Source organism: Anomaloglossus baeobatrachus, chromosome 6, assembly GCF_048569485.1.
Source record: "Anomaloglossus baeobatrachus isolate aAnoBae1 chromosome 6, aAnoBae1.hap1, whole genome shotgun sequence".
Taxonomy (NCBI): domain Eukaryota; kingdom Metazoa; phylum Chordata; class Amphibia; order Anura; family Aromobatidae; genus Anomaloglossus; species Anomaloglossus baeobatrachus.
Window position 1 is genome coordinate 479,479,668 of NC_134358.1, and position 27,267 is coordinate 479,506,934.

At 50.7% G+C, this 27,267-nt stretch overlaps 1 protein-coding gene across 1 annotated transcript in view; it reads right to left on the minus strand.

Annotated features, from left to right (window-relative positions):
* Positions 1–20,665, minus strand: part of TRA2A (transformer 2 alpha homolog) — a 64,443-nt gene extending 43,778 nt beyond the window's left edge. Inside the window, exons 1-2 of the mRNA XM_075315363.1 lie at positions 20,390–20,665; positions 1,114–1,247 (exon numbers count right to left, since the gene is read on the minus strand). Coding sequence (XP_075171478.1) covers positions 1,114–1,247; positions 20,390–20,431 — 176 coding nt within the window. The 5' untranslated portion in view covers positions 20,432–20,665. The remainder of the gene's footprint in view (positions 1–1,113; positions 1,248–20,389) is intronic.
* Between the last annotated feature and the right edge of the window lie 6,602 nt (positions 20,666–27,267).

Sequence of the window (27,267 nt, forward strand, 5' to 3'; positions counted from 1 at the left end):
GAACTACAAGAACCAGGTATGAGGCCGGCGAGGGAACGGAGGATACGTGAGCATAATATATGTGTGTGTCTGTGCATATGGAACCGGAAGTGTGTGTGGTATTTTGCTCGTACAGCAAAGCTTGCTCGTAAATAGAGTTACAAATTTACACCAAGCTTTTCTCATATAGCGAAATACTTGCACACCAAGTTACTTACACTGTACATGTTACGTTATCTTTTAGTCCCACTAGACATCTGAACAGGAATGAGATGATAGAGATATTTATATATATATATATATATATATATATATATATATATATATATATATATATATATATATATATATATATATATATATATATATATATATATATATATATATATATATATATATTATATCTCTATCTCTCTCTCTCTCTATAATTTTATACAGCATTGCATTATATAAGAGATCACTCATATGAAGGGTGCCTTCGGGGGACCCCACTTGTCATGGAATCCATCAGCACATTGCGATAAGAGTTGTGATTGATAATAGTGCAGTCACATGAAGCAATAGACCTTATAAAAGGAACCTGTAGTTGATTCATGCTGTCCAAACCCAGGCTGCACAAATCTTACCCTGGATGCACGATTACAGCAAAGTATATTGTTATCTGAAATGTCAGTGTCTCAGAATACTAGTTTGAAAATCTGGCTGGAGACTAAACTGTCCAGCTCTGCCCACAGCTCTTCCAAACACCTCTGCAGACGACTGATATTTCTCTCCTGTCTGGCTAAGGTCCTCAACCGGATCTTTAAACTATACATGCCGCAGCAATTCAGAGATTGTAATAACTGGCTGCAATTCATGCACCCTGTGGCCTGGGCAGCATAAATCGCCTCACAAGTTCTCTTTAGGCTAGGGAGACAGAGGTCTGAAGAGTGGATGCATCGGTTTCCAAAACCGCTCCATTCAGGATCGTATTCTGACAAAGGTTTGTGGCTTGATTACCCTTTTAAAGCAATATGCACATGTATTTTTTTTTTTTTATATTGTTACAATAAATTTTGATTCCTTTTAATTAGGAGCAATACAACTCTAAACCACCATGGTTACAATATATCAACTTTAAAAATTCTCACTCACCGAGATTTTGACCTGGACTGAGAACGGGACTCTGACTTCTTGGAAGGTCTTGATCGACTACGCGAGCGAGATTGACTTTCCGATTTTGCACATGGAGCACTTTCTCCAGCGGACTTGGAACGAGAGCGTGACCCCTAAGAGAACAAAGTACATTAAAAATGGAGCAGTTCTTAGACATGCCTACCTTGATAGACAAATTATATAAACCTGAAAAAAATCAAAATGGTTAGGTTACTGTTTACGCTGCCCTCTAATTCACTGCATTTAACTCAGAGATACTATTCACTATCAATACCCTATTTGAACCATATGACCAAATCCAAATTCTGTTAACTAAAATCATGCAAAGTTATTTTGATCATACAGACACTGGAACATAAACCATACATTTACTTAACCTAGGACCCATTCATTCTTCCAGATTCTTTTAATTCTACGACACTCTTGCTTTAAACTTTTCTTCATTCTTCATTATTTTATTTATTTACTTATTTTCATTTTTCAACTTCGTGAATTCTTCCCCAATGCAACCAATTCATTAAAGCCTTAATTATATTCAAGAGCTTCTATCTGAACAGTCTTCTGATATATTTTTTTTCCCCCATTCAATAGAAATTTTCTGATCTTTACAACTTTTCATTAGCCTTCTTTTATCTTGTATTCTCTTCAACATTCTTGGAATAAACTCTTCCATTTCTTCACGAAAATTAACCTTAATGGAAAAAGAACATTTAGTATATTTAAGCAAATCTGGACTACATACTCGTCTGCGGCAGTGAAATTATGAAAAGCCAGCAGGTAGAGTATACACAGAACTTATCATGATTTCCCTGTTACTGCCGAAAACATCCATAAAAAAAAAAAAAAAATCTCAAACATAAGACCTTACATTATCTAAGCCTGCCATAAATTCCTGAACACGCTACCCAGTTTCTGAGGGCCAAAAAACAAAGAAAAAACTCCCTTTATTTCCAGTATACTACTCATTCTTTCCTTTAGGGTATGTGCACACGTTGCTTTTTTTTCCGCGCGGAAAAAAACGCACCCTCTGGCAGAGGGGAGAATTGTAAACAATGCTTTTTGAGAAACAACGCATCGAAAACCAGGGCTGTGGAGTCGGAGTCGGAGTCGTGGAGTCGGAGTCGGAGTTCATTTTGGTGGAGTCGGAGTCGGAGTCGGTATAAAATGCACCGACTCCGACTCCTAAAATATATAATAAATTGGGGACAGGAGTGCAATGCAGAATGTGCTGAATATTTTACTAAATAACAACATTTAGTATAATGCTTATATTTAAGTGAAAAATTTATTGTAGTACAATGTGAACATCAGACATTTAATTGTTTTTATGATACAATAATCAAGATATTTGGATAGAACATAAAATATTTATTGGAATACAACTTTAGAACACAAAAAAACTAATAAATTGTAAATATGTAATATATATAATATATATATATATATATATATATATATATATATATATATATATATATATATATATATATATATATATACAGTGTATATACACACACACACAAGATATATATGTAATCTACTGTATATTACATAGTGTATTACATATTTACAATTTATTACAGTGTTTTGTGTTCTAAAGTTGTATTCCAATAAATATATTTTATGTTCTATCCAAATATCTTGATTATTGTATCATAAAAATTATTAAATGTCTGATGTTCACATACACATATTCATGTACTACAATAAATTTTTCACCTAACTATAAGCAATATATGTAGGAGTCGGAGCCGGAGCCGGAGTCGGAGCCGGAGCCGGAGTCGGAGCCGGAGTCGGTGCAAGAGAATTTGAGGAGTCGGAGTCGGAGTCGAAGGTTTGGCTTACCGACTCCACAGCCCTGTCGAAAACGCATGCGTTTTTCATGCGTTTTTTAAGACTTGTCAGTGATAATAAAGTTGGTTGAACACAGACCTTTGGAAAAAAAAACCTGTGATGTCATTTCCTTCTCCACATTCTGTTTGGATAAATGGGAGGGCTTGGAATGGAAGGAGCACCATTTGAATTTTGGAAAAGTTGAAATAAACTTCGCGCACCAAGCCCCTTAGGTACCTATACGTCAGAAAACCCCCACAAGTGACCCCATTTTGGAATCTGCACCCATCAAGGATTTTATTCAGGAGTATATTAAGCATTTTGAATCCACAGCTACTTCACCCAAAATGTTGCTGTAGCAACAATATTCTCACTTTTAGGCCCGCTTCACATGTCAGTGAAAAACACTGACGTTTTTCACTGGCGTGTAAAACACGCGCATGTCCCTCCGTGTGCCGTGAATCACGGCACACGTGGGTTGTCTAAGTGCAATCCGGGCTCCGTTCTCCGTGGCCCGTGATTGCACTTAGAGATTAACTCACCTGCACCCGCTCCCGCTCTCCATGGTGCTGATCGCTCCCGCGGTGCAGCATCCGGCCGGCGCTGACCCCCGCAGCAGCTGCTTCCGGGTTGGCTGTGTCGTGCATCATGAATATGCGCGACAATAATGAGCCGGCACAGAAGGAACAGGGAGGACGGGCTGCAGAGGACATCGCTGGAGCCGGGTGAGTTAAAATGTTTTTTTATTTTAAAAGCACGTTTTTTTCTGGCACGTGTTTCACGGATCACACCACTGCGTGGTCCGTGGGACATCAGTGATGCCAGAAAAAAATGGACATGTCTCCGTGCGGCAATCACGCACACGCGGGTACGCCGCATGGAGACACGTGCAGTGAAAAATCACTGACGTGTGAGCAGACCCATTCATTATAATGGGTCTGCGTATGTCAGTGATCCTGGTACGTTTAAAAAAAAGCACAAACGTCCCAGAATCACTGACGTGTGAAAGGGGCCTAAGGCTATGTGGCCATGATCCAGCGACACGGCGTCTAGTACACAGTGCCAGCCTTCCTGCAGCTGCCCATGCCCACGATTTGGGTTCAGGCTGCTGTGGAGCTCTATACTACCTGCAGAGAACACTCGTCTCCGCAGCATAAATTGACATGCTGAGGCTCGGGAAGCCACGCTACCGGTCAGTTTATGCTGCGGAGAAAAGAAGCACAGTGGGCATGGGATCTCCAAAAATCCTTCCACTGTGCTTCTACTGCACAACGCAGCGTTATGGACGCAGGGAAAACACTCAGCGCCCATAACGCTGCAAACCCTGATTGTGGACACACAGCCTAAAAAGCGTCAATGGATGAAGGGATGTCAAATATATAGAACGTCCTACCCCCGCCTGCATATTCTAAGCTGGCACCTTTAGTACCTTTCATGTGGCACTAAAGGGTGCCTAGCTTAGTATTTATCCAATAAAAAAAAAAAAAAAAAAAAAAAAAATGAAAAAAATGGCGTGGGGTCCCCCCTATTTTTGATAGCCAGTCAGGGTAAAGCAGACAGCTGTAGCCTGCAAACCACAGCTGGCAGCTTCATCTTGGCTGGTGATCAATTTGGAGGGCTCCCCATGTTTTTTTTTTATATATATAAATAAAGAATAAAAAAAAAAATAACGTGGGGTCCCCCCAAATTAGATCACCAGCCAAGGTGAAGCTGACAGCTGGGGTCTGGTATTCTCAGGGTGGGAAGAGCCATGGTTATTGGACTCTTCCCAGCCTAAAAATAGCAGGCCGCAGCCGCCCCAGAAGTGGCGCATCCATTAGATGCGCCAATCCTGGCGCTTCGCCCCAACTCATCCCGCGCCCTGGTGCGTTGGCAAACGGGGTAATAAATGGGGTTGATACCAGATGTGTAATGTCACCTGGCATCAAGCCCAGCAATTAGTGATGTCACGGGTCTATCAGACACCCGACATAACTAATTGACAGGAAACAAAAGCAAAAGAAGACAACAAAAAATGTTTTATTAGAAAAAACACTCCCCAAATCATTCCCTTGTTCTCCAATTTAATAAAAAAAAAATGGGTCCGCAGAAATCCATATGGATGTCCCACGTCGCCTCTGGACCTTCTAGAATATGGGGGCACGTTCAGGAAACGTATCCCCCATTTTCTAGGAGGGCAGACCCTCCATTTGAGGAGAGTGGGTGCAAAAATCTGCACCCACTCTCCCCGGGTCACAGCTGCAGAGTGCGAGCAGCCAGCACAGCTCTCTGAACACTGTGCTGGCTGTCAGCTGCTCTGCTCATGTGACCGGCCGGCGTGCACTGTGAAGGAGGAGGGGGCCGCGGGGGATCAGCGCTGCGACCGGACAGGTATGTATGACACCGGGGGGAATAGGGGGTGAACGGGCAGGGCCTGGGGAACAGTTTTCTGTCGCATGTGTTATTGCACATGCGACAGAAATCATAGGAGCAGGGCGGCCGGTGCGCTACTGTGCGCGCGGCCATGTTGGATTTTCGGGAGGGGGGTCGGGGGTCGGGGCGGGCACTTTGGCGACACCGGGGGCTTTGCCAGGAAGTGAGGTCAACAGGAAGCCTCTTGACCTCACTTCCAGGTAAATGCCTGCGTTCTGTGTGCCGACAAAGGCCGCGGACCGCAACAAAAAAGCAGGTCCATGCGTTGTGGCTGCGTTCTGTCCCCACATCATTGATTTCAATGGGGGAGAGAACGCAGCCACAACGCACAAAAGAAGTGACATGCTGCTTTTCTTTCCGCACCGATTTTTGGCATCCAAAACGCTGCGGAAAGAAACGCAGCGTGTGCACTGATTTTTCAGCTTTCCCATACACTTTGCTGGGAAAGCTGAACGCATGCAATTTGCCACTGAAACGCTGCGGTTCAAAACGCAGCGTTTCCGCGGTAAAAAACGCATCGTGTGCACACAGCCTTAATCCTTCTATACACTGTTTGCCGCAAGCCAGAAAGAGTTTAGTTCAGAGCTACCCAAGTATAATGTATATACTACAGATCAGGCATTATCTAAAAAGTAATAACATTAGTTTTTGATCAGATTTGCAAGTGATCCATTTCTGTTACAGTGAGAGTCTCTGAATCAGAGCAGCTCCCTGTCCTAGTACCGTACTTACAAAGTGCTTTGGGCTCCCGATTTGACAGGTGGCCACAACAAATACAAGATCAATACAGATCAGACACAAGACTTAACCACAATTTTATGAGGAATCTTTTGAAATCTGTTTTTTTTTTTCGCATAGAAAAAAAAAAAAAAAAAAAAACCTAGACTACCCTACCAGCACCAAGGCCACCTCATGGTCTGTGTGTGCATCGGGAGGAAGCAGAGACCGGCGGAACATGTACTAAGCTGAAAACGCACCAAAAACGCACGTTTTTTTGTAGTGATGTCAATGGGTGGAAGGGCAAAAAAAAACAAAACAAAACACGCATCAATTGACATGCTGCAGTTTATTTTCTGTACCAAATCTAAAACAACTAAGAAAAGTGCGCACAGCACTTCATAATTCTCATCGACTTTGCTAGCATGAAGCAAGACATGCAGATTTGGACCACAAACTGCACCTAAAACGCATTCAATAAGCACACAGCCTAAAACAGAAGCAAACAACCACTTCACACAGCTTTTACTTGCAGCCGGGGGAACAGAGGATTTCTGAAAAGGCCTAAGACACACGGCGAGAAAAACGGTGCGAGTAGAGTGCAATAAAACTTCGCATTCAACTCGGACCAATTTTAGCCTGTGTGTCAGTGCACGAGTGATTATTTTCTCAGCCCTAAATCGGACCGAGAAAACAATCGCGGCATGCTGCAATTGTAATGTGAGACTCTTTCTCTCGCATCCATTCAAGTGTATGGAGCGAGAGAGATCGCACTGCACTTGCGGTGTACCGCGAGTGCAGGGCGAGAATGGCAATAGCTGGCTACGGAGGAGAGAGGGAGATAAATCCCTCCCTCCCCTCCACCGGCCCGCCCCTCCTCAGTGCCGGCCCGCCCTCCGCAGCGGAGGTCGTCTGCTCGCACAGTCGGACCTCAGTCGCAGGGACACTAGCATGACACTCTGCTTTGCTGTACTGCCAGCGTGACCCGAGTGTCATGCGAGGGGATCGCAGTAATCCCCGTGTGGCCCCAGTCAAAGAAGAAAACTCCTTGACTGCTGCAACTAGATCCACCTTACGCAATCTATAAGGAAATGCTGCGAGCCCAGTTTAACAAACACAGAAAAATGCAATATACAGAACAACCATTGACTGTTCTAATACCATAACAGCAGTGGAAGACAAAGGCCTCAATCTGGCACCATTTCTTCCCCACATGCAAGGGAAGGGAGAAGAAAAAAATAAAAAGTTTAATTATATAATCTTTTTTAAAATGCCAGTTTTTATCATCAGTGCTTAATCAGCAATATTTTCATATTGAGGGGAAAAAATAAATTATCCATGGTAATGTGACCAGTCAAATAGGAACTACATGTTCTGTGAAAATCATGTATGGACCACATAGCTAAAACAGATGTGTGATAAACTGTGGAAAAAGAAGCGCAATAGGGTCTTACCCCGCTAGCAAGGGGGGTGGGTGAAGAGGGGTGGTATGACTCACCTATAGGGGTTGTGAAAGTCACAACTCCTATAACAGCATGTACGTTACTCCAAGCCACTGCAGCGGTCCCCAAATTGGCAGATAAAAGAGTAGTAGAGCAGGGTGTCCAAGCCGCGCCAATGACTAGCCGATCATGAAGATTGTAGATTAATGTTGCTTTTATTCAATGCACAGGTCAACGCGTTTTGGAAGACACAGCTCCCTTCCTCAGGAACGACTGGCAAGAAACATCAAATCTGCTATACAAGGAATGCTTACAGCATTATATACCTCACTGATGACGTCATGATCCACCCCTTTTGTTTTTTTTTTTCTAAAATCGGCGGGAATCCATACATTATAAAAAACCAAATGACGTATGTTATATTCACCAAATCTCATAATAAAACATCTTATAATCGCTTTTCTCTGTCCCAAGGACTGGAATATATGAATAAAAAAAATAGTCGTGCAAAATGTGTGTAAGATTGCTTCTTTTTTTAAAAAATTAGAGCAGGAATAAAAAATATATATATATATCTAGTGAGTATATGTAGGAAATCCCAACCTTGCCTAGAACACCATATAGTCCGGTGACATTTGATCAAAGTTGTCGGGTAATTCTCATATGTGCGGCTGGTGCCACCGTTAAGAAGTTATCGGGATCTGTTGAAAATGTGAACAATGTGAAACAATTGTAGAGAAAAGAGGGGAAGAAAAGAGGATGTATGAAGGAATGGTAATCAATACCGAGAAATGTAGAGACAAGAGAAAGGGCAAAAGGAACGGGACAAAAAAAAAAAAAAAAAAAAAAGGGGGGGAAAAAAAAATCATGTTGGCTCGTATCCAAAAAAAAAGTGTACCAATATTTATCCCTAAGGGAACCAGAACCGTGACGTGAATGTGATATAAGCAGGGGTGAAGTGAGTCTGTATATCACATTCACGTCACAGTTCTGGTTCCCTTAGGGATAAATATTGGTACACTTTTTTTGGATACGAGGCAACATGATTTTTTTTCCCCTTTTTTTCCCCGTTCCTTTTGCCCTTTCTCTTGTCTCTACAGACAGGGACCACAAACAGGTTGGAGTAAAAACCGTGACCCTGTTGCTGAAGAGGAACAGGGACCACCACTCCTTCTGCCTTCAGAGTGCCCAGCGCCTGCAGAAGAGCCTCGGCTCGCTCGGGAGGCGGGGATGACCTGAAGAATCGAGTCGGGGGACGAGAGGTGAACTCTATCTTGTAACCGTGAGACAGAATGTCTCTCACCCAGCGGTCTTTTACCCGTGGCAGCCAGGTGTCGCAAAAGCGGGAGAGCCTGCCACCGACCGAGGATGCAGATTGCGGAGGCCGAAAGTCATGAGGAAGCCGCTTTGGTAGCAGCACCTCCTGTGGTCTTTTTTGGACGTGACTTAGACCGCCATGAATCAGAGTTCCTTTGATCTTTCTGAGGCCTTTTGGACGAGGAGAATTGGGACCTGCCCGCGCCCCGAAAGGACCGAAACCTCGACTGCCCCCTCCTCTGTTGGGGTATGTTCGGTTTGGGCTGGGGTAAGGATGTATCCTTTCCCTTGGATTGTTTGATGATTTCATCCAAACGCTCGCCAAACAATCGGTCGCCAGAAATTGGCAAACTAGTTAAGCGCTTTTTGGAAGCAGAATCTGCCTTCCATTCCCGTAGCCACAAGGCCCTGCGGAGTACCACCGAATTGGCGGATGCAACCGCCGTACGGCTCGCAGAGTCCAGGACAGCATTAATAACGTAAGACGCCATTGCTGACGTCTGAGCGGTTATGGACGCCACCTGCGGCGCGGAAGTGCGTGTGGCTGCGTCAATTTGCGCTTGACCTGCTGATATAGCTTGTAGCGCCCATACGGCTGCGAATGCTGGGGCAAAAGAAGCGCCGATAGCTTCATAGATGGATTTCAACCAGAGCTCCATCTGCCTGTCAGTGGCATCTTTGAGTGAAGCCCCATCTTCAACTGCAAGTATGGATCTAGCCGCCAGTCTGGAGATTGGAGGATCCACCTTGGGACACTGAGTCCAACCTTTGACCACGTCAGGGGGAAAGGGATAACGTGTATCCTTAAGGCGCTTAGAAAAACGCTTATCTGGACAATCATGGTGATTCTGGACTGCCTCTCTGAAATCAGAGTGGTCCAGAAACATACTCTGTGTACGCTTGGGAAACCTGAAACGGAATTTCTCCTGCTGAGAAGCTGACTCCTCCACCGGAGGAGCTGAGGGAGAAATATCCAACATTCGATTGATGGACGCAATAAGATCGTTCACTATGGCGTCCCCGTCCGGAGTATCAAGATTGAGAGCGGCCTCAGGATCAGAATCCTGATCAGCTACCTCCGCGTCATCAACCAGAGATTCCCCTCGCTGAGACCCTGAACAACATGATGATGTCGAGGGAATTTCCAAGCGAGCTCGCTTAAATCGGTCTGGGGCTGGGGTCCGTGTCAGAGCCCCCAGCCTGGGATCTATGAGATACCCCGGGGGGACATTGTTGGTCCAACTGAGGGGGGCCAGGGAACAATGACTCAACAGAGTCCCTGTGCTGAGATACCGGTCTGGACTGCAAGGCTTCTAGTATCTTAGCCATAGTTTCAGAGAGTTTATCTGTAAAGACTGCAAACTCCGTCCCTGTCACCTGGAGAGTGTCAGCAGGTGGCTCCCCCTGGCCCCTCTTAGCAGAGGCTCCGGCTGAGCAAGTAAGTGCAGTAGGGGCCGAGCAGTGCACACAATGAGGGTCAGTGGAACCTGCCGGTAGCGGCGTCGTACATGCGGCGCAGGCAGCATAGTAAGCCTGTGTTTTGGCACCCCTGCCTTTTGTGGGCGCCATGCTATTGTCTTCCCTGAGCAACACAATAGAGTATATAGCCAGAAAACAACTGTGCACTATACAGTGTAAAGTATATACCATAAACATATAATTACACCTCTGCACAATGGGGCTAGCACCACAGGTGCTGCTTACCACCCGCTTAAAGCGGTTGTGAGGCCACCAGAATCCCTGCCTGGGTCTCCCAGAATTTGTCCCCCTCTGCAGCGTCCGAGGAGCTGACAGGAATGGCTGCCGGCGTCCTGAGGAGAGGAGGGAGCCGTGGGCGTGACCCAGAAAGTGCGGGAACTGGTGCCCCACAGTGCACAGTGAGGGGGGTGGAGTATGCAAAGCATTCTCCAGCCCTCATTGCTGCTCGTCTGTACAGCGTCCCGCCCTTCCCCTGCTTGTCAGGGCTGTGGGCGGGAGGAAGAAAGACTAGGCCGCAAAAGCCGGGGACTCGAGTAATAAGCGTGGCCGCCGTAAAAGCGCGGCCGCGCGGAAGTCCCCGGCGCACTACAAGTCCCAGCCGCGCCTCAGTGTTAAACATGGCGGCGGCGGTCAGCGCGGTAGTCCCCCTACATAAACACACTCAGCGACGCTGAGTGTGTAATGGCACATTTAACCCGGTCAGCGCCGCGGTCCCCGGTGCACTAGCACACCCAGCAATGCTGGAGTGTTGCTGTGCTCGGTCCCCACGGGGACACAGAGTACCTCCAAGTAGCAGGGCCATGTCCCTGAACGATACCCGGCTCCTATCCAGCAGGCTCCCAGGAGTTGTGGATGAAGCACGGTCTCAGTGCCTGGAGACCGATAGGATCCCACTTCACCCCTTCACCCAGAGCCCTGAGGGGGATGGGGAAGGAAAACAGCATGTGGGCTCCAGCCTCCGTACCCGCAATGGATACCTCAACCTTAACAACACCGCCGACAAGAGTGGGGTGAGAAGGGGGCATGCTGGGGGCCCTATATGGGCCCACTTTTCTTCCATCCGACATAGTCAGCAGCTGCTGCTGACCAATCTATGGAGCTGTGCGTGCATGTCTGCCTCCTTCGCACAAAGCATAAAAACTGAGGAGCCCGTGGGAGCACGGGGGGTGTATAGGCAGAAGGGGAGGGGCTTTACACTTTTAGTGTAATACTTTGTGCGGCCTCCGGAGGCATAGCCTATACACCCAATTGTCTGGGTCTCCCAATGGAGCGACAAAGAAATAAATAAATAAGTCTTCCTGTGCCGAGACAATCTTATGAATGTGTACCTGCTATGTCAGGGGTGGGGAACCTTTTTTCTGTTGGGGGCCATTTGGAAATTTCTACCAACCTTCGGGGGCCGCACAAAATTATCAATGTTTAAATGACCCTGCTATATTGGGTGAAACAATTAAATTAACTGGGGGCGCAGGGCACAGGCACCACTCGGAGGTTGGGCTGCACACAGGACTGGGTGATGGGCTGCACACAGGACTGGGTGATGGGCTGCACACAGGACTGGGTGATGGGCTGCACACAGGACTGGGTGATGGGCTGCACACAGGACTGGGTGATGGGCTGCACACAGGACTGGGTGATGGGCTGCACACAGGACTGGGTGATGGGCTGCACACAGGACTGGGTGATGGGCTGCACACAGGACTGGGTGATGGGCTGCACACAGGACTGGGTGATGGGCTGCACACAGGACTGGGTGATGGGCTGCACACAGGACTGGGTGATGGGCTGCACACAGGACTGGGTGATGGGCTGCACACAGGACTGGGTGATGGGCTGCACACAGGACTGGGTGATGGGCTGCACACAGGACTGGGTGATGGGCTGCACACAGGACTGGGTGATGGGCTGCACACAGGACTGGGTGATGGGCTGCACACAGGACTGGGTGATGGGCTGCACACAGGACTGGGTGATGGGCTGCACACAGGACTGGGTGATGGGCTGCACACAGGACTGGGTGATGGGCTGCACACAGGACTGGGTGATGGGCTGCACACAGGACTGGGTGATGGGCTGCACACAGGACTGGGTGATGGGCTGCACACAGGACTGGGTGATGGGCTGCACACAGGACTGGGTGATGGGCTGCACACAGGACTGGGTGATGGGCTGCACACAGGACTGGGTGATGGGCTGCACACAGGACTGGGTGATGGGCTGCACACAGGACTGGGTGATGGGCTGCACACAGGATTGTGTGGGGGGTGCACACAGGATTGTGTGGGGGGTGCACATAGGACTGGGGGGTCTGCACACAGGATTGTGTGGGGGGTGCACACAGGACTGGGGGGGGTCTGCACACAGGATTGTGTGGGGGGTGCACACAGGACTGGGGGGGGTCTGCACACAGGATTTGTGTGGGGGGTCCACACAGGACATTGGGGGGCTGCACACAGGACATTGGGGGGCACACTGTGCTGAGAGTTTCATGCAACTCTGGGGGAGAGGGTTTACAGAACTGGGGTTTAGGCACAAAGCATTGGGCAGGGCACATAGCAGCAGAGGGTCGGCGCTGGACTCACAGCAGCATTGCATTCACATCACCGGAGTGCAGGAGCCGGACATACTGCATCAGAAGGAGAAGGCAGGCACTGATCTCCGGAGGGCAGGGGGCGGACACACAAGGCTGGAAGCTGTGAGGCTGCTGTGGACCCGCCCACAATTGGCACGGGCCGACAGGAGAACACATTGCAGCACAAACAGCAATGTGTGGATTTAAAGGGCCGCCGGCAGCAAGACCGCGGTGACAGCATCAGCACTGCCTACCCCGGGAATCTGCCCGGGGGGCCACATAAAAGGTCATGGCGGGCCGCATGCGGCCCGCGGGCCGGAGGTTCCCCACCCCTGTGCTATGTACTGTGTAATGGTTGTGTCTGACTGTACAGGGACATGGTCTAATAATACCAAAGCTCTTGAGCAGGAGAGGATGCGAAACAGTATACAGACAGGACAGCATGGGGGATGGCAGCTGATTCAGTGAGGTAAAACATCTCCCTGATTTTAAACAAGTGTTACCTCAGTAAGAATCGGTTGCTATCCCCCACTCCTGCTGTCCTGTCTTTATACTAGCTTCCTCCCCTGCCCAGGAGACGTGGTATTGCCAGACTGTACCTGTAGGGTCACACATCACCATTACACAGTACATAGCAGGGACTCACAAAATATTCTCTCAGCATGGAGCATTTTATTAACACATTCAATTGTGGAACTTATTAAAATTTCAAGATCACGTGATTAAAATATACATTGTTCACGTGAAAACCCCTGTAAAGCCTCTTTCACACATCCATGCATGTTTCCAGCACGTGTGGCATAAGTGTACACACACTATTTCTTATGGTTTCACTCACATGGACCGCAACCCCCAGCTGTCAGCTATCTGGTTTTAAAAATAGTGGGGATCCCACACTGATTTTTTTTTTTTTTAAATTATCCCAACACAAAGAAACAAACCAAAAAAATTAAAAATGCCCCCCCCCCACCCCCCGATTAGCCAAGGGACAACAGACAACTGGGAGCTGATATTTTAAGGTGGGCTGGGCCATGGTTATTTGGCCCTTGCCAGCTTAAAAATAACAGCCCGTAGTCGCCAAAGGGGTGGCGCATTTATTAGATGCCCCGAACCCTGGTGTGGTGGCAAACGGGGCAATATATGGGGTTGATGTTATTAGTAATGGGAGGGAGTCTATCAGATACCACCCATTACTAATCCAGTAGTTGAAAAATAAAATTTTATTTGAACAAACAGCTCCATTCACCTATTTCAAATTTTTAACAAAAAACAAACAAAAAAAAAAGTCCAGCGTAATCCATAGAGACGTCCCACAACGTGCCCCAAAAGCGAACCTGAAAGACACAAAAAGAGAAAGTATTTAAAAGAAATAAAGACAAGAGACACCCTCTTTCACCAATTTATTTCACTGGCAAATCCCTAATCCGGGTCCAGCGTAACCTAATAAGGGGGTCCCTACGATGATCCCATACTTGCTGTTCCAGTCAATGAAGAACAGACCGTTCCCCATTGGCTGGGAGAGCAGTGCCTGCAGCCTCACACACCGCTGGGAAAAGCACTGCAGTAACCCGAGAGGACCTCATGAGGTCAGCCCAGGGGCTCACACAGCAGTGTGTGAGCAGCCGCAACAAGCAGTGACGTCATGAGGTTAGCTCAGTTCATTGCCTGAAGAAATTAGCTCAGCTGAACTCATGACGTCAGTGCTTGTCAGAGTTCCATGCCCACTACCGTTCTCATACCAAGTATCGCAAGAGCCTGCGACATTGCAGGCTCTCGCGATACTTCACTTGAGAGCAGTCGTGTAACTCATGCGCACGGGCATCATGAGTGGATTGCCTTATCCAATGAACTGAGCTAATCTCATGACGTCACCACACATCACGCCTGCTCACACTGCTGTGTAAGCCCCTGCAGTGACCTCATGAGGTCATCTCAGGTCACCACAGTGCTTCTCCCAGCAGTGTGTGAGGCTGCAGGTACTGCTCTCCCATCCATTGAGGAACGTTCTGTTCTTCATTGACTTGAACAGCGATTATGGGATAGTCATGGGACTCCCTTATTGGATTACGCTGGACCCGGATTAGAGATTTGCCTAAGAAATAAATTGGTAAAAGAGGGGGTCTCTTGTCTTTATTTCTTTAAAATAATTTTTCTCTTTTTATATATCTTTCAGGTTTGCTTTTCGGGAACGTCATGGGTCGTCACTATGGATTACGTCGGGCATTTTTTTTTTTAGTAAAAATTTGAAATAAATTGATGAATTAGGATGTAGTTGGGGGGGTGTTTGTTCAAATACAATTTATTTTTCAATTACTGGATTAGTAATGGGGTGGGGGTATCTGATAGACACCCACCCATTACTAATATCAGGGCCTGATGCCAGCTTGCAATTAACAGCAGACGAACCCCATATATTATCGTTTGCCATAGCACCATGAACAGCTGAGTACAGCACTAGATTTGGCGCATCTAATAGATGTACCACCTCTAGGGCGATTGCAGGCTGCTATTTTTAGGCTAGGAAGGCCCAAATAACAATGGCCCTTCAAATCTTAAAAATAATAGCCCCCAGTTGTCTGCTGTCCCTTGGCTAATTTTGAAATATTAAAATTATTGTTCAAATTTAAAAGAAAAAAAAAAAAAAAACAAAAACACTTCTGTCTTGACACATCTTTCACACATTAAAAATAAATAAAAATCAACAAACCTTTCAGTATCATGCATTTTTTATCCCGATGCCGGTCACACGAACAGACAGAGCACACTGATGTACAAAATGGACGTGTAACATGTGCATTTTAAACACAGACGTGTAAAAATGGTCTAAGGCTCTAACTACATGGTGACATGGCACACGGCTACAGTTGTCAGATAAAGCAGGTGAGGGGGGAAGAAACAAGAAAAAAAACAAACAAAAACAAAACATTACAACTTGCCTGAATAGCTATAAATAAAAAAGCCAAATCGCAGTCACGTGTTTTGAAGTCTATGGCAAGTGTCTCACAACTTCCAACCACAACAAAAAAAGCCAATCCCCATGGAAACATTTGAGACCGCTGTAAGGCTATGTGCGCAAGTTGCGTACAAGCCCTGCAGAAATTTCTGCAGCGATCTGAAGAGCACATGTGCGCTTTAGATCGCTGCAGAAATGTCCGTAGTGAGCGCCGATTCCATGCGCTCTGCCTGCAGCCCCTGCCATAGACAGAGCAGGAGCTGCCGGCAAAGCGCAGGAAAGAAGTGACATGCCACTTCTTTTTGCGCAGCGCTTCGGCAGTAGCCGAAGCGCTGCGCTCTTAGACGCCACGTGCGCACGGCCCCTGCACAATCTCCATAGACTGTGCAGGGGCCGCAGGACGCATGCAGTTACGCTGCGCTACAAAGCGCAGCGTAACTGCATGTTTTTACGCAACGTGCGCACATAGCCTTATAAGTCACAATGCAAAAATCCCTCGGTGAGATTCCAATAGGTGATGCTTGTCGCCACAAGTGTTCAAAGAAATCAAAAACAAGGTACATAAACCTGTATCTATAGACTGCGTACAGATTGTGATGAGGAAAGCCATACTGACAATCATTTATAAACGCCTCTCCGAAATGTTTAATGTCCCAAGACCCCTGTATCCGAACAATAAAACGTGAGATTGAGAAGACAGGCGGGGTAGATTGAAACCCCAAATAAGCAGCAATGTTACTAACAGCAAGAATTCAAATAGGGACAGACCTCATGATCCTATGGTTTATTATCTAGTGCACTGAAGTCACCGATAGGGACATTTTTCTATAAACCTTATTAGGCTGCAGTGATGCAAGAAATACCACGCGGGGGAGTAATAAAACGCCTTATTTTATATAAAGCGTCTTTACTGACAAAGGAAAAATTGTGGGGCGATAGGGCCCAGAGAATAACGCAGAATATCAGTAACACAAGGCAGGGCCCGTTGCAGACAATAGTGACTCCACAGCTGAGCAGTCGGACCTTTGTGTCGCCTGCTGAACAAAAGGACGAATCCACAGCCACAGAAGACTTCCCTCAGACGGTGGATCACTCCGATTGGAGATCTATGCGTATCAGTAGTTGCTCTCAACCACAAACCCCTTACATAAGAGCTGCAGATGAAGCAACAAGGATGACAAGTCTATTGTATGTACAGTACCCGCCATATTCACAACTGACCAATGTAGAACAGGACCAGTATTAGCACAGGCTGTGGACACACGAGCCAGGCACGACTGGCAGCAGCGCTCCTCCCCTCCATGGGCTGTGGGAACACGAGCCACGACTGGCAGCAGCGCTCCTCCCCTCCATGGGCTGTGGGAACACGAGCCACGACTGGCAGCAGCGCTCCTCCCCTCCATGGGCTGTGGGAACACGAGCCACGACTGGCAGCAGCGCTCCTCCCCTCCATGGGCTGTGGGAACACGAGCCACGACTGGCAGCAGCGCTCCTCCCCTCCATGGGCTGTGGGAACACGAGCCACGACTGGCAGCAGCGCTCCTCCCCTCCATGGGCTGTGGGAACACGAGCCACGACTGGCAGCAGCGCTCCTCCCCTCCATGGGCTGTGGGAACACGAGCCACGACTGGCAGCAGCGCTCCTCCCCTCCATGGGCTGTGGGAACACGAGCCACGACTGGCAGCAGCGCTCCTCCCCTCCATGGGCTGTGGGAACACGAGCCACGACTGGCAGCAGCGCTCCTCCCCTCCATGGGCTGTGGGAACACGAGCCACGACTGGCAGCAGCGCTCCTCCCCTCCATGGGCTGTGGGAACACGAGCCACGACTGGCAGCAGCGCTCCTCCCCTCCATGGGCTGTGGGAACACGAGCCACGACTGGCAGCAGCGCTCCTCCCCTCCATGGGCTGTGGGAACACGAGCCACGACTGGCAGCAGCGCTCCTCCCCTCCATGGGCTGTGGGAACACGAGCCACGACTGGCAGCAGCGCTCCTCCCCTCCATGGGCTGTGGGAACACGAGCCACGACTGGCAGCAGCGCTCCTCCCCTCCATGGGCTGTGGGAACACGAGCCACGACTGGCAGCAGCGCTCCTCCCCTCCATGGGCTGTGGGAACACGAGCCACGACTGGCAGCAGCGCTCCTCCCCTCCATGGGCTGTGGGAACACGAGCCACGACTGGCAGCAGCGCTCCTCCCCTCCATGGGCTGTGGGAACACGAGCCACGACTGGCAGCAGCGCTCCTCCCCTCCATGGGCTGTGGGAACACGAGCCACGACTGGCAGCAGCGCTCCTCCCCTCCATGGGCTGTGGGAACACGAGCCACGACTGGCAGCAGCGCTCCTCCCCTCCATGGGCTGTGGGAACACGAGCCACGACTGGCAGCAGCGCTCCTCCCCTCCATGGGCTGTGGGAACACGAGCCACGACTGGCAGCAGCGCTCCTCCCCTCCATGGGCTGTGGGAACACGAGCCACGACTGGCAGCAGCGCTCCTCCCCTCCATGGGCTGTGGGAACACGAGCCACGACTGGCAGCAGCGCTCCTCCCCTCCATGGGCTGTGGGAACACGAGCCACGACTGGCAGCAGCGCTCCTCCCCTCCATGGGCTGTGGGAACACGAGCCACGACTGGCAGCAGCGCTCCTCCCCTCCATGGGCTGTGGGAACACGAGCCACGACTGGCAGCAGCGCTCCTCCCCTCCATGGGCTGTGGGAACACGAGCCACGACTGGCAGCAGCGCTCCTCCCCTCCATGGGCTGTGGGAACACGAGCCACGACTGGCAGCAGCGCTCCTCCCCTCCATGGGCTGTGGGAACACGAGCCACGACTGGCAGCAGCGCTCCTCCCCTCCATGGGCTGTGGGAACACGAGCCACGACTGGCAGCAGCGCTCCTCCCCTCCATGGGCTGTGGGAACACGAGCCACGACTGGCAGCAGCGCTCCTCCCCTCCATGGGCTGTGGGAACACGAGCCACGACTGGCAGCAGCGCTCCTCCCCTCCATGGGCTGTGGGAACACGAGCCACGACTGGCAGCAGCGCTCCTCCCCTCCATGGGCTGTGGGAACACGAGCCACGACTGGCAGCAGCGCTCCTCCCCTCCATGGGCTGTGGGAACACGAGCCACGACTGGCAGCAGCGCTCCTCCCCTCCATGGGCTGTGGGAACACGAGCCACGACTGGCAGCAGCGCTCCTCCCCTCCATGGGCTGTGGGAACACGAGCCACGACTGGCAGCAGCGCTCCTCCCCTCCATGGGCTGTGGGAACACGAGCCACGACTGGCAGCAGCGCTCCTCCCCTCCATGGGCTGTGGGAACACGAGCCACGACTGGCAGCAGCGCTCCTCCCCTCCATGGGCTGTGGGAACGCGAGCCACGACTGGCAGCAGCGCTCCTCCCCTCCATGGGCTGTGGGAACGCGAGCCACGACTGGCAGCAGCGCTCCTCCCCTCCATGGGCTGTGGGAACGCGAGCCACGACTGGCAGCAGCGCTCCTCCCCTCCATGGGCTGTGTGCACGCGAGCCACGACTGGCAGCAGCGCTCCCCTCCATGGGCTGTGTGCACGCGAGCCAGGACTGGCAGCAGCGCTCCCCTCCATGGGCTGTGTGCACGCGAGCCAGGACTGGCAGCAGCGCTCCCCTCCATGGGCTGTGTGCACGCGAGCCAGGACTGGCAGCAGCGCTCCCCTCCATGGGCTGTGTGCACGCGAGCCAGGACTGGCAGCAGCGCTCCCCTCCATGGGCTGTGTGCACGCGAGCCAGGACTGGCAGCAGCGCTCCCCTCCATGGGCTGTGTGCACGCGAGCCAGGACTGGCAGCAGCGCTCCCCTCCATGGGCTGTGTGCACGCGAGCCAGGACTGGCAGCAGCGCTCCCCTCCATGGGCTGTGTGCACGCGAGCCAGGACTGGCAGCAGCGCTCCCCTCCATGGGCTGTGTGCACGCGAGCCAGGACTGGCAGCAGCGCTCCCCTCCATGGGCTGTGTGCACGCGAGCCAGGACTGGCAGCAGCGCTCCCCTCCATGGGCTGTGTGCACGCGAGCCAGGACTGGCAGCAGCGCTCCCCTCCATGGGCTGTGTGCACGCGAGCCAGGACTGGCAGCAGCGCTCCCCTCCATGGGCTGTGTGCACGCGAGCCAGGACTGGCAGCAGCGCTCCCCTCCATGGGCTGTGTGCACACGAGCCAGGACTGGCAGCAGCGCTCCCCTCCATGGGCTGTGTGCACGCGAGCCAGGACAGGCAGCAGCGCTCCCCTCCATGGGCTGTGTGCACGCGAGCCAGGACAGGCAGCAGCGCTCCCCTCCATGGGCTGTGTGCACACGAGCCAGGACAGGCAGCAGCGCTCCCCTCCATGGGCTGTGTGCACACGAGCCAGGACAGGCAGCAGCGCTCCCCTCATACCCCCGGCAGTAGGAGCCATCTTTAACCACAGACGATGCCGCCAGCCGGGAATCCTCATCTCAGACAAGTCGTACACCGGAAAAACTCGTCAGACATCCAGTCATGTACACGGCGGCTACACGCAGACGCTTACACTTACTCTGCTCTTGAAGTTTCTCCCTTCCACGTCGTTCATGGTGGTTACTTTCCGTCACCGATTAACGATTTTCCGATAGGTAGTTGCAGATAGCCGACCGCTGCCGTAGTCCACTTGTCCCCCTCCTCTCTGTCTGTATGACCGCTCCTCTCACCGCTTTTGTCTTCTTCCAACCGCTTCATAAAATGGCGTCGTCGTCGTCCTCTCGCGGTTCATAAGACAGAGACAGAGAGGGCGGGGCGAGCGGCGCAGAATGGCGGCTGGATGGGAATGTCGTACTGTACAGTAAAGTGACAGACGAGGAGGAAAGCCTGCTCTCATCTCATTGGTGCTGCCGCTGTGCTGTGTCTCCGGGGAGCTTTATTGTATCTGGGAAAGCTGGGTGACCCTCAAAATGGCCAACAACAGGCGTCCCCGGCTCCCCGCATCCAGCTTTTCCTGCTCCTAAACGTCTCTGACGTGAGAAAAGTTGTGTGACAGAAGGGGAAGACGGAAAATTACCCCCCCCCCCCCCACTAATCCTGCTCATCTTTTATCACTTTTGGCCCACATAGCAACAATAGGTGAGCGCAGGCAGGTACATGGGAGGGAGGTGACCCAGCAAAAAGGCGGGAAAAGGTGTGCTGAGGAGCGGCCATTGTGCCCTGAGTACTAGACTGAGGTAATTGTACACCTATAGCTTTGAATGGGCTCTCAGCTGAAATAACGTAGACACCAGACACGGTACGATTACACCAGTGCACGGTACCATTACACCAGACACGGTACGATTACACCAGTGCACGCTACGATTACACCAGTGCACGCTACGATTACACCAGTGCACGGTACGATTACACCAGACACGGTACGATTACACCAGTGCACGGTACGATTACACCAGTGCACGGTACGATTACACCAGACACGGTACGATTACACCAGTGCACGCTACGATTACACCAGTGCACGGTACGATTACACCAGTGCACGGTACGATTACACCAGTGCACGGTACGATTACAGCAGTGCACGGTACGATTACACCAGTGCACGGTACGATTACACCAGACACGGTACGATTACACCAGTGCACGGTACGATTACACCAGACACGGTACGATTACACCAGTGCACGCTACGATTACACCAGTGCACGCTACGATTACACCAGTGCACGGTACGATTACACCAGTGCACGCTACGATTACACCAGTGCACGCTACGATTACACCAGTGCACGGTACGATTACACCAGACACGGTACGATTACACCAGTGCACGGTACGATTACACCAGTGCACGGTACGATTACACCAGACACGGTACGATTACACCAGTGCACGCTACGATTACACCAGTGCACGGTACGATTACACCAGTGCACGGTACGATTACACCAGTGCACGGTACGATTACAGCAGTGCACGGTACGATTACACCAGTGCACGGTACGATTACACCAGACACGGTACGATTACACCAGTGCACGGTACGATTACACCAGACACGGTACGATTACACCAGTGCACGCTACGATTACACCAGTGCACGCTACGATTACACCAGTGCACGGTACGATTACACCAGTGCACGCTACGATTACACCAGTGCACGGTACGATTACACCAGACACGGTACGATTACAGCAGTGCACGGTACGATTACACCAGACACGGTACGATTACACCAGACACGGTACGATTACACCAGTGCACGGTACGATTACACCAGACACGGTACGATTACACCAGTGCACGCTATGATTACACCAGTCCACAGTGCAATTACACCAGTGCACGCTACGATTACACCAGACACGGTACGATTACACCAGTGCACGCTACGATTACACCAGTGCACGCTACGATTACACCAGTGCACGCTACGATTACACCAGTGCATGCTACGATTACACCAGTGCACGGTACGATTACACCAGTGCACGGTACGATTACACCAGTGCACGCTACGATTACACCAGTGCACGGTACGATTACACCAGTGCACAGTACAATTAAATCAGTGTACGGTACGATTACACCAGTGCACGGTACGATTACACCAGTGCATGCTACGATTACACCAGTGCACAGTACAATTAAATCAGTGTACGGTACGATTACACCAGTGCACGGTATGATTACACCAGTGCATGGTACGATTACACCAGTGCATGGTACGATTACACCAGTGCATGGTACGATTACACCAGTGCATGCTACGATTACACCAGTGCACAGTACAATTAAATCAGTGTACGGTACGATTACACCAGTGCACGGTATGATTACACCAGTGCATGGTACGATTACACCAGTGTACGGTACGATTACACCAGTGCACGGTATGATTACACCAGTGCATGGTACGATTACACCAGTGCATGGTACGATTACACCAGTGCATGGTACGATTACACCAGTGCATGGTATGATTACACCAGTGCACGGTACGATTACACCAGTGCACGCTACGATTACACCAGTGCACGGTACGATTACACCAGTGCACGCTACGATTACACCAGTGCATCGTACGATTACACCAGTGCATGGTACGATTACACCAGTGCATGGTACGATTACACCAGTGCATGCTACGATTACACCAGTGCACAGTACAATTAAATCAGTGTACGGTACGATTACACCAGTGCACGGTATGATTACACCAGTGCATGGTACGATTACACCAGTGCATGGTACGATTACACCAGTGCATGGTACGATTACACCAGTGCATGGTATGATTACACCAGTGCACGGTACGATTACACCAGTGCACGCTACGATTACACCAGTGCACGGTACGATTACACCAGTGCACGCTACGATTACACCAGTGCATGGTACGATTACACCAGTGCACGCTACAATTACACCAGTGCACAGTACAATTAAATCAGTGTACGGTACGATTACACCAGTGCATGGTATGATTACACCAGTGCACGGTACGATTACACCAGTGCATGGTATGATTACACCAGTGCACGGTATGATAACACCAGTGCATGGTACGATTACACCAGTGCATGGTATGATTACACCAGTGCACGGTACGATTACACCAGTGCACTGTATGATTACACCAAGTGCACGCTACAATTACACAAGTCCACAGTGCGATTACACCAGTACACGCTACAATTACACGAGTGCATGGTACGATTACACCAGTGCACGCTACAATTACACTAGTCTGCAGTACGATTACATCAGTGCACTGTACGATTACACTAGAGCACGCTACGATGCAGGGCACGGCAGCTGATGCCGCTGCCCCCGACTGCTGAGCCCCTGCTTCGGCCTCCCACGTTCACCTCTCCCTCTCTCCGCGGTGCAATGACCCCCGCTGCCCCCCCTTCACTGTTCCTGGGACCTCCCCCAGGCCTTATAAGCAGCGTCCGGAGTCCATCCTTCCTCTTACCACACTCTGCCCTCAGGGTGAGCATCGTCGATGGACCCCCTGGAAGCAGCAGTAAGAGAAAGGATCGGACGGAAGGGAGCCGAATGGCTTGCCTCCCTTGTGGGCACCAGCTCCCTCCTGTCGGTTCCCAGCAGCGGTGGGCGCAGGTCTTCCAAACCCTCCCATCCATCACAGCGTTTGAGCTCCACTACAGACCCCAGGCGCAGGGTGAAAAAACAAAAATGCTAGCACTAAATGTGCACTACAGCACTAAAAAACTCCAACTGTACTTATTATAAATATGAGATTTTTGGCAAAAAATTGCAATTTCTTCAGGCACCCCGCCACTTCACGGCAAATCTCTGTTGGGGCAGTCCTAACACTAAAATATTTTTATAAAATGTGCCAAACGGCCTCACATATGAAATAGTAGAACTGCTCTTAGCAGCACTCACCTGGTCTATTTCAATCCCGTATCCATGACTGAATCATGGCTGTGGGCGGGACAGGTCCAAGCAAATGCTGCATGAAGTAAATAGCCTGTGGACAGGGCCTGATGACTGAATGTGAACAGTCACCAATCGCCAAAATCTAGACAGGTTGAATACATCCCAAATTTGGGTGCATAGCAAGGTGGGGGTCAGCCACCGACCAATTCAATGAAGAAAAAACAAAAAAGCTAGCACTAAATGTGCACTACAGCACTAAAAATTCCAACTGTACTTATTATAAATACGAGATTTTTGGCAAAAAATTGCAATTTCCAGGCGCAGGGTGGCCTGGTCCAGAAGGACCGGTCTGATCTCACCTACAGCTCGCGAGCCCCCGGGTTCCCCGAACGTGCGGTCCCAACAGCCATGCGGTGCACCTCTCCCTTCACTAATGCAGCCTGATGCGTCCCTTCGGCTGACGCGGCCCCCATGGGACTTGAGGGAGCCATGAAAGCCATTCCTGGTGTTCACGGCAGAATCACCACTCTCGTTCCTCCAAGTGGAGCGAGAGGTCATCGTGCAGGAGATATCGCACACCATCCAGCATTACTTCATCCGACTCATGCCGCAGCCGCTCGTTAAGCGGTCCTCCAGGTGGTACGTCGTCTATCAACCGCACTCATGTTGAACTAGCAACTGAACAACCACCCCAGAATGCGTCGCCAGCGGACCAACCTTTGACATCGGCTGGTGAGTACAGCTTGACCAGTGCATGGACAGGAGGGGCCCATCCAGGGGTAGTGAGGGAATCGGGTCGTACATCATCGGGTATAGTTCTGGTCAACCCCGCTTTTGTCCAATGGCCAGAAGTAACACAGCCACCTGACTTACACAGGGACATGTTCTACTGCAGCGTATCACCGCTAGGAACACACCTAACCCCAGATACTATACAAAAAATTTGGGCAAACGAATATGTAGACATCTGGTCATTAGTATCAGTGGCCAGAACACTATTGACAAAGAAAGGCGAGTCAATGACCGCCCGCTCGCAAGAAAACCTACTGTAGCCAAGACCATAAATAATTGATTGCAGGCTTTTTTGCGCTCTGGGGTGCGTGATGGGTCAAAAGCACCCCGAACGCTGCTTAGAACTATTCACGTACTGCTACACCATTTACAAGTCCTATAAAACTCATGGGGGTTCTGCGTGGTGGAACTACGATGAAGAATTCCGGAGACGCTTGGCACTCCAACTCCAATTGGATTGGGGCGTGAAAGCCACCGATTGGTGGCTCAGACTTATGATGGTGCAAAAAGCCTGACAACCCTTTCCTGGGCCACCTTCCTTTCGCTCCCAACACGCTACATCGGGAGCTGCAAACGTCCGCAGACCAGGTTGCTGCTGGCTCTTCAACGAAGGCCACTGCAGGTTTCAGGGACGAGTGTGCATCGTGCGGGGGCAACCACACCTCCTCCAAATGTAACAAACAACCAGCCAGGCACCACACCAAAACTGCACCACCAGGTCCCAAAGACACCAGTGAATGTGCACGAGATGGAGCCATGGCTAGAACGTTACCCCAATAAGACTGCGGCTGACACCATCAGGGATGGTTTCACCCACGGTTTCTTTATCCCCTTTGTTTTCTGCTCAGAACCAACTTTCGCCCCCAACCTCAAATCTGCCGGGGACCTCCCACATGTCCTTGAGAGGAAACTACAGAAGGAAGTGGCGCTAGGCCGTGTAGCAGACCCATTTTCAGATATACCTTTTTCAAACCTTCGCGTATCACCCTTAGGGGTAGTGCCCAAGAAATAAAAGGGCGAATTTTGCCTCATACACCACTTGTCCTTCTCGGCTGGGAGGTCAGTGACTGAGGGCATCCCCGCAGAGCACTCAGCGGTTTCCTACATGTCTTTTGACAAAGCGGTCTCCCTTGTCCGGAAAGCAGGGCAAGGAACACTCATGGCGAAATCAGACATAGCGTCCACCTTTCGCCTGCTATCAGTGCACCCCGATTGCCACCACTTACTAGGGTGCTACCTTAACGAGAAATTCTTTTATGACATGTGCCTTCCCATGGGTTGCTCCATATCCTGCTCACACTTCGAGTTCTTCAGCTCTTTCTTGGAATGGGTGGTTAAGGACGTAGCAAAAAATGAAATCTGTCACCCATTATCTGGATGATTTACTGTTAATTGGCCCTGCCAACTCTGGAGCATGCTCAACCGCATTAGAGTCGTTTCAGGTCATAGCGGACAAGTTTAGAGTTCCGCTGTCAGCCAAAAAAAACAGTGGGTCCTGTGACCTGCCTGTCATTTTTGGGAATCTAAATCAACTCAATTAAAATGACGTTTCAGGGAGTCCAAAATGGCCGCGGTCAGCAGCAGACGTGCATGAGGGAGCTCCTGACCATCTGATAGCATCCAGCCCTCCAGCCATCAACAGTCAGTCCAAGACCCTCCACCTATGCCACGGAGACTGGGTGGACAGAAGTTGATCCTAAATTAAACAGCTACATCAGCGCTGGGACCCTGTGGAGGCTCCTCGAGGCTGAGGTCGGGAACCATGCAGCAGGCCGCTGGGCCTAAGCAATAACACTCCCGGTGACGAGGTGTGTTTGTGCAGAGGCGACCCAGACGGCGGCAGGGGGCCCAGGCAGAACTAACTGGGACCGCACTGAGCTGCTACCTCCACCCCCCAGAATCGACCTCACAAGCCAGCAAGTCCGGCAGTCAGAGAAAGGAGGAGGGGGACCGCCGCCATCTTGGAGTCCTGAGCTCCCCTTCCTGATCCCGCGGACCAGAGGCAGGCGCGACAAACGCACAGCCGCAGGCCACGGACCAGGTGGCCAACAGGGAGTGGAGAAGAGACAGCCGTCTGCCCGGCCATCAGACAGAAAGAGCCGGAGAGGGGAGGGCGGTGAGACACGTCGGGCCTTCCGGAGGCCGCCGGGAGATCTGAAGTCCCGACCGGAATTCTTGCGACGGCTGAAGGTGACGCTCTGAGAAACCCTGCGGGGACCGGAGAGGAGTTCAGGCGGTAAGTGA